Here is a 10,573-nt window from a genome sequence, read left to right on the forward strand (position 1 = left end):
CGCACCTGTCAAAGAAAATTGAATAAGGGAATATGAGACATTAGAGTGTTTAATTATTCATGCCAAATATATTTATTGACTAAATTTACAGTTCACAATAGACACTAATAAATTTCTAGTCCACTGCTTGGCATCTTTGTGTACACTTGACACATTTGTTGTCTTTCTGTCAGGGGTCCACTTATCACGTCTTACTAACTGGATCCCTTTCGAGTATTCCTTAAATGAACAATCACCCAGAAATCCATTGGCTGACTGTTTTTCCAAGAAATTCATTTACAAAGAGAATAATACACAATCTGCAACAGTAAGGACAGATAGTACACTGAATGTAAAGGTCAAATAAAAATGCTGTAAATGATTAATGTGATAAAAGGTAGGTAGTGTCATACTCTATGAGTTCATTTTTTTCTTAGATAAGTGTAGCACAGTCTTTGTGGAAGAGTAGTCATCTTTCTCAGCACTGTCTTTTTGTGTTTTTATAGAGGGATCGGGAGTGTTGCATTCCAGAAATAAAGATTCAATCCAGATCAATATGCTGTCCAAGTAATACTCCATCCACACATATTTTCTTCTCTTGCTCTCCTTCTGTTCTTTCTCTTCATATAGCTTCTGCTTTTGCAGAGAGCCAGCTTCGACAATGACGCACACCTTCAGGAGAGGCAAATATCTGTCCACCCTTTCCCTTCCTTTCATCTTTATGTCTACCGTCTCCACCCTCCAAGCATGTGGTCCTAGTGCTATACATGTCCAGGCTTGGACAGGTAGGCTATGAGGGCCACAACCACCCCCACATACATCCCTGTTCCAATGGTAATGGAAAGTGCAGCCAGGAATAGGGCTCTTCTGGAGCTCATCCCTGCTCTGGAGAAGTCTCCCTTTGCAACGGCCTTGCCAGTCTGACAAAACAAAGCAGAGAGTGAAATGAGCTGGTGTGTTACTCATCAGCACCGAGTGTCTGAGTAGGTGTAAAGCCACAGTTAAAAGAGAGAAAACAAGAAATGCTCTCAGGGAGCCATTAGTTACCATGGCAATTAGGTCATTATCCCTCTGACAGTGACAAATGTGTTGTTTGGGTGTTTTGGTTTCCTATCAAAAATGAGGCTGGCCTTTATTTATTCTTTTGACACATTATTTTCTGTTCTGCTATAATTGTCTCTGCAATTATTGTCTTTCAAAACTACAGAGAAACACTGTGCTGCGTTTGAGGTGAGAAGGCTTGAAGCTAATGGTTTTTTAGACCAGCAGGATGCTAACCATAAGACCAACCAAAGGTGCTGCTATAATTGCAAATGAGTTCTCAGCTATGAGCAAAGCAAGTTAAAAAACAATATAATGGCAGTCGGTCGCTCACACAGGAGCGCACTATGAACCAAAACCTTAGAGTTAATGGTTTCCCAAAGTGAACACAGGTGACTGACAAGTGGGCCGAATCTGTTTAATTTACATAGCCAATCATCTGAAACAACTGCAAGGAGGGTCACAGGGTGGAAAATGGGCTGCGGCTGCACTTGTCTGAACGCTTGTGCTCACTGACCTTAAATAGAATGCAGTGTAATAAGAGTTGATGACATCCTTGAGATCTCTGGGCCTTTACCTTGTGAGAGTAGTAAAAGGCAACGATGCCCAAGGGCCAGAAGCAGCAGAGCATGGAGAAGATGGCGAGGCCCAAGTAGTCCCGAGGGGGCAGCACAATGAAGTTGTCCTCACTCTCACTGTCACTGGAGCTGTCACTCTGGAAGACGTTGATTTTATACAGAAAAATTAAAAGTCAGAAAAAGAACGGATGTAGAACCTTATATATAAACATAATAACAGAGCATGGCTGACGTATAAAAAGCCAGGTGTACTTTGGACAGCTTTATGGTGTCGTAGCTTGACATCTCATGCTCCCTCTCTACTGTATCTAACCTTTTCTACAACCGCCCAGGACAGGATGTGCTCAGTCAGCCAGAGAGGATTTGGTGCCTCTGTCAACACACATGAGCGGTCTGACAGATAACACAGGATTAACGGATTGTTCCATCATTGCAAGGTGACAGGACAGAGCGTCATTTATGTGCTAAATTGCTTTTACACTCTGAGAGACCTCCACCATCTTTCCTTAATGCACCAGGCATCTTATGAGGTGTACAACAGGAGCCTGTTGAACGCATCGTACCTTGAAAGTCAGGGCCACGGGAGCTAATGAGTGATAGATCTGAATGCCACTTAGGCCACATGGGCACACCCAGCCTGCAGCAACGATGGCAATGTGACTACTACACAGGTGACCTTTAAGAGAAGGTGGCCTTACTTCTCTTAGCTGTCCCAGACATGGAGAGGATGTTTGTCTAAATAAACAGCCCCCACAGGAGCAAGGTTTCATTTGTTAGTCTTCCTGCCTTCGGATCAATCAAAGCAGGGAAAAAGGAAAGTGCAAAAACAGAAATCGATGTGTAAGGCGGGAACTGAACCGACCATTTTAGAGGTAATTAAGGAACAGGCAGTGAGGCAAGCAAGAGAAAAAGGAACCATACTTGTAAATAGCCACATTTCACAGAATATTCTAAACTATTTTCTAGCGTCTGATCGCATCCGAATGAACCAAAACACTGGATGCAATGTAATAACTTTGAGCTATATTCAGAGGATTTCCGCTCAGAAACCTTATTTAGAGGTCAGCGGGGGGTCCAAAGAGTTTACAAACAAATACCTTTGCCAAGAAAGAGATTACGAAGCTCTCTCTTATCTGCTTTATGAACACTGTCCACCTAGACAGACGGGTACGATCTATCAAAACAGCAGCTGGTGGTAACTGCATAATCTGACATCACATGAATAAACTGGTGAGTACAAACAGCAGTAATCTGCTTTTATCTCCGTAGCAAGAACTGATAACAGTTCTGAGTGACTGCTGCATTCAGTCTTACTGACAGCTTGCACAGAGTCCGGTCGGCTGGGAACACGCTCCCAGTCTGGTCTGCCAGTATAACGGATGGGGGTCCGCCGAGGCTCAGTGCCTTTAACAGCCCTGTCACAGCTCTCTCCCAGTCCTTGTTAATGTCTGAAGGGGACAGACGACTCAACACCGGGGCGCGCACACACACACATGCACGTATCTGTGCACCTAGTTAGCAGGGGCAATCACAGTGGCATCATGCACAGGGTCTTGTGCATGTGTAACTTTGTTACCTGCAATTTATTTTGTCTGTATCACCCAAATGTCAAACATCACCTGCCAGAGACTTGGTCTACGTTTTTCCCCCCTCTCTGTTGCTGATTGTACACAAGGCCTGCAGCAACATGCAACTGTGAAGGGAAAATGTGTAAACACAGCTGCCACAGACAATATATGGGTAATTTTGGAACTATATGGACCTTCCCCAGCTGCTGCTCTGTTTCTCTTATTTATATTCCCATAGCTGTAAAAATCCTCTTAATCACAGTTTCTCTGAGTCGGCATGACTCGAATATTAGCGCTGCGGCACACGGATGCACGCACAAACACAAAGGCAGGAGGAGAAAGTAAAGAAATGTAGGTGCAAAAGGTCTCATATTCCATTTGGAAAGTCAGCTTTTTATCAGAGCACTGTTAATCACATTCATTTGCGCTTTTGAATTGACATGGAATAACTTTGGCTCCGGGCTCACCTGCTCTGGCGGCCATGAATCAGCACAGCCTCGCTTAACACCGTTAAAGCACGACATTACTTATGGCATTAATGGCAGTTGCTGCTATGTCTCAATCTATCTGCCAGGCCTCCGAGTGACAGGAGCTGGCGTGATCATCAGCTCGGTAAGGGTGCTATACTTCTTCCTCTGCCAGCTCAGAGCCCTGAGTACTTCACAAGCCTCCCTGGGTGAAATTAGATTTTCACCACTTCTGAAAAGACTTTGCTCTTTTTTGCTGTCATGTTATCTTTTTTGTGACTATATTAACCCCAAAAAAGAGGGGAAAATTGCGAAATAGATAAAAATCAGATGTGTCATTTTCTTGGAATGTAATTATAAGACAAAAGCGAACAATTACCCCGCACCGCATTTCAAAGAGTCACAAGCAGATTGACCATTTGCAGGAAAGAGTGAGAAATGCGCGTGAATCACGCCGACAGTCTATTAGAACAGCAAATGAAATAATAAGCATCACTACAGCACCGTGACTCATTTTCTGCTGAAAGCTGGCCCTGACAGTTACAAGCAAGTGTTGAAACGCATTTAATTTCATATAGTGACTCAATATTCAATTACTCTGTCAACACTGCCAAACGGTTCTTGCTTCGGTCTGCTGCTTAAGCATGTATGGCTACAGTAATCATTCCTGTATGCCTTGTATAAAAAATGAAGAATTATAAGTTTATTATTTCTCTAATAACTTAATAACACGAACTTCCTCATGTTGCATCAGATGCTTGGAGCTATGGATAACATGCCTATAAAGCATGGTGCCCTGCCATTTATGCAGACGACATATTCATGTTTTCCTTTCATGTGACCTCTGACCTCATACTCAGGACCTTGCTGCTCCTCCTCCACCTCATAGGATACCGTCTGTATCTTGGCATCCTTCTCCTCTTGCGCGCTATCCACTGTGTTTTCCGTGGAAACGCCATCTGACGCCTTACTCTCTGTGAAAGTGGTTTCAAAGCTCTCGCTTTTCGAGTCCTTGCTATGAAGGCTGATGTCGTCCTTGCACAGGATGAAGCTGGGCCTGTAGAAGGCCTCCACTGCCAAATGGAGAGAGGTGGCATCCAAGAATTGCTGAGCCTTATGTTTGCCATTGGCCCCAGTGCAGTAGTAGCCAATTAGGCTGTCCTGATAAGGCTGGCTCGGGTAGTCACACTGGTAGCCCTGGTAGTCGTTAGGAACTGCATGACTGCTGGTTTTGTCCAGCAGGGGGTTCTGGAGCTCGCTGAGGCTCTCCATGAGGGCTGGTTCAAACGTCTTGTGGATCAAAGGATGGAGTCCAGAGAATATCGGGCAGTCTGGCAGCTGAGAAAAAAGTCATCTAGTTAATAAAACCTGAAACATAAAGAAAGAAGTCAAGTCTAATCACAGCACATTCTAGGGAATATAGAGTTAATCTAGGTGTGGTATAGGTCTGATCTAAGCATGAAAATGTGCCCTCTAGAACAGATTTCTAATGCAGGAAATATTTCATCTTGTTTGACAATCAGCATTCCTCTCCCAAGCTCTCACCAGTCTGAGCCATAAAAATCACCATCTGGTGTATGTTCAACTGTTGCATCTCACACAGCCCCCCCCCCTCCAGTTTTATATAAACATTTAGTGAAAAAATATCTTCCACGTGTCACAGCTTCCTATAATGAAATCGCGGAAAAAGGATGATAGTTGGTGCTGTATTTCGCGGTGCATACTAATTTGACAAGTCTGAAGTGGCCTCCTCGACTCCGCCTGGATGTTCAAATGCAGCTGAAGAGTGGGACTAATGAGTAGAAGATAAAAAAATAATAATAATAAATGACTGCTTTATGTAAAATAATAGCAATTAAAAAAACACAACAACAAAAACAAGAATGCTGTCAGGAAAGGCAGTCACTAAGGCAACCAGTCCACCAATGAGAGGCTCTGTGATATGAGCGTGTCCAGATTTGGGGTTAAGCAAATACACTACTTTGTTTTGCAAAACGGTCAGTCCCTGTGGACCTCGTCCATCAAATTCATTTTTTTCATCCCGTGACTAATGGCGAAATGAGATAAAGGGGCTGCATTATGTTATGAAAATAAGTCCGAGTTATGTCATGTGTTTGTTTAGTTGAAAGTCTGAAAACTGAGAAACAAGCTGCAGGGATGGAAATGCACAAGCACATTTGGATGCGATTGTGATTTTGCCCAGAGATTTTGATTTTTGAGGTCTGGGAGGTGACTGAGTGGAGCATAATGGGATACAGAAATACATGAGTTTGGCAAAATATCTATCTATCTATCTATCTATCTATCTATCTATCTATATTGAAAATAATAGTATACAGTGTGGCATAAACTACACCCTTTAGACTTCTCTGGCTGCCTCTGACAGTCTCCACAAACAGTAAACAATAAAACAGGCAGAGGGTGTTGTAAGAGATGCATTATTTCCTCCATATGCAGTGACTTCCTGGCCGTCAGAGACAGCGGTCCTTAAACACATGCAGATTTACAGGAGAACTTTGGAGCCTTTGACCTCCTATGATTAAAAAAATAAAAAGCTCATGCATCCACAGTAGCTTTCACAGTTATTTGCTGTGGGGAAGCATGAATAATGTGGGCCAGTGGCTGAATGTGAGCCCACACACTCACACATATGTACACGCGCACAACACTCAGCTCAGTATCTTCAACACTGTGTCCATCCTCATATGCTCCTGTGCCTGAGCCGCTCTTCAGATAACAAGGAATTCCATTACACACTACATTAGACAACAAAAATCACATCTCACATCCACAAATAATTCATCAGACTCTGGAATGAGTGCACTTAGCACATGAGAGTCTTGGACTCCGCGATTATTAATGACCACCTCTGTCCCTCTGTCTATCTACCTTGTCTTTGTTTAATCTGCTATGGGTTATTCATACATGACACTTTCTTAGCCACAAACACAAACAAAGGCACAATATATTTCCCCTATTGTGGTGCGTCCGCTTCACGTAAAATTGGAAAACTTAATTTTCAACGTACAATGGAGGGAATTTCCTATTTGTTCCCACTCTACTACTCTCAGATATACATCTATCCTAGAACAGCAGCCTAAGAACATATTGTGGCAACCAGCAGCTAAACATCGACGGTCATCTTACCTGTAGTTGAAAATCCTCCGGCAGGTTTGCTCAGCATCATTCCTCGACGCAACTGAGTCGAGGTAGACGGAGCAGTGGACCCACCTTCCCACTTCACATTAACAGTTTTCGCAAAACTGCCATCGTAGCAACAACAACAGCTCCCCTTCAAACGGAAGTAAGTCCGTGTGTGAGAGAATGGACTCTGGATGCTGTGACAGTGCCGCTGCTGCGTTTAAGGCAGATTTTACGCACAGTATCTCACCGAGGCTCGGGCTCCAAACAACTCCAACGGAGGCTGAGCTGACTCCAGCCAAGTGATTGGCTGCGTGAACTCTATTACCGACTAAGGATTTGACATTTCTAAACTTCCCTCTTGCTTGGTCGTCTAACTCTATTCAGCATCTAAAGTCCGGCCGGTTTTCTTCTTTTTTCTTTCTTCTACGCCTCCTCCCAGCGGTTCTATTTTGCATTGTTGCATAAGAGTCCTTTTCGAATCAGGTTCTTAATATAGCCTCTGAAATGTGTGATCACGTGAGCCACCATTCCCACTTTGCAAACGCATCTGATTTGTATCGTGAAATGATCGCCCTGCTTCTAACTTTCGCACCTTCACAGTGAAACGATTAGGTGTTATTCTCGCTGAGAGCGCCCACTAAAGATAAACACGACACGGAAACATTTTTGTAAAGCTTTCCTTCTGCTACATTAATTTTTAGGGTTTCCCATTCTTCGCATGAGTCCAGCTGTATCACTAGTTTCGAGAAGATTTGCCAATTTAATTTTATTGTCTCCTGTCCCAGCACGGCTCTGAACTGGTTCCAAATATAGCCCAGGAGTAAACCACTATCAAATTCATTGCACATTTAGATTTGATTAATATTTTAGACAAATCCCATGCATTTATCATGAGACTGCCAATTTGGATGTGCCTTTCACCCCACTCCCAGGAGCTGCTCTTGATTACATACTGCAATTTATCATGGTAAACACAGCTTGCATAACATTCATGTAGATGTATTTCCCATGCAGGCAAAATGGTAACATAATAGATTACACACAGGAAAAATGGGAATCAGATCATACTCTAGAATAATATAATAATTATACTGATCAGAGGAGCTATAGCATTTACAGGGACTCCGTCTGTAGTTTAGGGGCATGAACAACACACTTAAATCTGTCTATCAGGGGACATCATGCTGTGGCAAAAAGTAAAAGACTGATATAGTGCCATTGAACACCGGACACATATCTTATTCAGAAGGAGCACTCTGTTCCACAGGCTCATAAAAATGTCTGGAGTTAATAATGTGCGAGCCCAGGCTCTGTCACTTTCACTGGGAGATGCATTAAGGCGCTGATGGACACTTTATGGGGGAAACATGGGGCTGCATTCATAAGACTGGGCTCACATGAGCTGCTTCTCTTTTAGAGTCACCTTGTGTTCACATGCACGAGGCGACATGGCATAACAGCCCAGCCGTCTCTGTGATGGATACCACTCCCTCAGGAGACGAGTATATTAGAAGAGGGGGTGAAGGGGCGAGGCGGAACCTGTAACAGTTTCCTTCCTCCTTCTCCTCCTTCTTTCTTTCTTTCTTGTTCTCTGTCTCTCTCCTTCTCATTCTCTCCCTTCACTTTCATTCACTGCAGGAAAAAGGAACATTGTCTAATGAGGATCTGATTCAAAATGACCCACCCCTCCCGAAAGAAAAAAAAATCAAGAGAGGAAACATGTAAAATATGAAATCTTGAGGAAAACCAGTCAAGCTCAATGGGGGCACATTAAGCATGGTTTATGACAGGACAAGATTTCTCTTTAGAGGGCGCTTTTGCCAGTCTTCTTTAGATGGACTGTGAATATTTATGGTTTTCTCTGTGTCCCTTTCTTCTGCTCCATTTTCCGCTCTATATTTAGGCACTGTGTCACTACATGGCAGATGCGCTATTTGTCAAGCACCCCCCCCCCCCCACCACCACCTTTAGAGTCATCAAATTTCAAGAAACATAAAAGATAATTAGAGCTGAATATGCAGATATGTGTGTGCTGTTAATTGGCAAAAAAAAAAGAGGGGGGGGGGAGCAAAGGTAAAAGCGATTATAGGTTTTCACATTTACCTTTTTGTATTGATTCTCCTTCACCTGTGTTTGATATCGGAGCCGACTCTGACACCGTGAACTTTCCTAAGGCCCATTAACCAGCTTTAATCATTTAAACACTTTTGAGAATTAATCAGCTTAATCCGATTGGCAGAGAAAGTATCAAACCACTTAATTTGATCTGGCCTAGCTGGCTTCTGCGAAGAAAGGGGGTTGAGGATTTAAGCGGCTTTTCCCACGTGACCATTCTGTGTGTTATTTCATGTTTGATTAAGCACTTTTGCAAGGTCTATGCCAGCAGAGCACCTCTGACCACAGAAACAGCCCATGGGATTAGTAAGAGGCAAAAATAAACCATACTGACTGTTAGTACTTGACAGATTGCTTAATTTAGACATGTTTGTGTATTTACTGCACTGTTTCAGACCAACAGTCCTACTTCTCTTCATTACAAGTGTGAACTAGTTCATATTTGTGGTTATTTTACCGCCCATTTTTCTGCTCCCGGTCTTTATTGTAGACATTAGGTGCTGCGTGAGAAAGTCATCATGCACAGAGAAGTCAGTGCGAGGAAAACAGCAGGACTTCACTTCCTGCAGTGCCAGATTCAGGTGCAGGAGCAGGAGGAGGCTCTGCATATGGTGAAGGTTTTGGCAGGAACACAGATTGGAGCTCCTTCCAGCCCCGGAGGCATAATGCAAGCCTCAAACTTGTGAACTCACAGAAGCGAGTAAAGCTGCAGGTAAATACTGCCTCATACTCACACCATATTCAGGGTGGAATGAGCTGGCCAGGAAGCACATAACAGAGTTGTGTCCTGTCATGGTCAGAAAAAAAGAGTAGATTAATCTATGAAGGCCTCAGATAGAGATGTTTTCTTTTAAGGAAGCAGATAGCATTAAGACACAACACAAGCCCCCCCTCTCCCCTTTTTTTTGTTAAATAAAAGGTCCATTTATTTACCATAAAGTGACCTATCAGGCAAATTAATTTCAGCGAGCCATATTATAGAAATTTACTTTAGTATTTGTTGGGTTTGATAATAAATCCACATGGTGCAGAGCATTAAAGGAAATGGATTTACTGCCCTCTTACATCCAGAGAAAATGAAAATGAGCTTGACTCCCACGGAAGGTTGTCATAATGAAAAACATAATAGTCAGTGAATGCCAACATTATGAGAAGCAATTTCATTAAAGCGTTAGAAAGTTGCGGAGTATGTGACTTCTCAAGGTCCCTCCACAAATGTTCAATCAGAATATTAACAGTGTGTGTCTGGAAGCTGGCTCGCGTCTGCGTGCCGGCGCAGTGGGAATGGATGCGCCGGAAATCCCAAGAGACCCGCAGAGGCTTTTGGCTTTTGCAATTATCTAACACACAAATGCAATATGTGTCGAATTAGCTGAAAGCGCTCCATCAGGAGGGGAAAGGTCGGAGTTTGTCATCCACAATTTGAGACAGAAGCACCACTTTGTGGCTCTACCCTTCACCTGCGAGCACGCTTCCCTTTAGCGGCGCATAACAAATGCAAAGTGTGCAACTTGGGAGAGATCCAGTCTGGAGTCGCAGCAGTTAACGTCACTTATAATTGGACTTCATCCAGCAGACGGAACCTGAATGAGGACAGTGGGGAGTTTCTCATCTTCACAGATCGCTGGCACCGGTACAGTAGCCAACTGTCCTCTAGAGAGAGAGACGCACTGTGCAGATT

General features: G+C 43.4%; 1 protein-coding gene across 1 annotated transcript; it reads right to left on the reverse strand.

The window, feature by feature from the left end:
* Positions 1–49: 49 nt before the first annotated feature.
* On the reverse strand, positions 50–7,290 carry LOC102194353 (synapse differentiation-inducing gene protein 1-like). Its single transcript, XM_005742729.1, has 4 exons — positions 6,781–7,290; positions 4,483–4,971; positions 1,598–1,735; positions 50–899 (listed from the first exon to the last, which is right to left on the reverse strand). The coding sequence occupies exons 2-4, from the start codon at positions 4,903–4,905 to the stop codon at positions 741–743; spliced, it is 720 nt and encodes a 239-aa protein (XP_005742786.1). The 5' UTR covers positions 4,906–4,971; positions 6,781–7,290; the 3' UTR covers positions 50–740.
* Positions 7,291–10,573: the final 3,283 nt, after the last annotated feature.

Source organism: Pundamilia nyererei, unplaced genomic scaffold (genome assembly GCF_000239375.1).
Source record: "Pundamilia nyererei isolate P.nyererei 1_Seehausen unplaced genomic scaffold, PunNye1.0 scaffold00123, whole genome shotgun sequence".
Lineage (NCBI taxonomy): Eukaryota > Metazoa > Chordata > Actinopteri > Cichliformes > Cichlidae > Pundamilia > Pundamilia nyererei.

Excerpts from the sequence above, each read along its gene's own strand:
- LOC102194353 (XM_005742729.1), bottom strand. The coding sequence starts at position 4,905 with ATGGAGAGCCTCAGCGAGCTCCAGAACCCCCTGCTGGACAAAACCAGC. Across the intron at positions 1,736-4,482 it reads AGCAAGGTCCTGAGTATGAG|AGTGACAGCTCCAGTGACAG; the intron begins GTCAGAGGTCAC and ends AACGTCTTCCAG. Across the intron at positions 900-1,597 it reads CCTTTTACTACTCTCACAAG|ACTGGCAAGGCCGTTGCAAA; the intron begins GTAAAGGCCCAG and ends TTGTTTTGTCAG.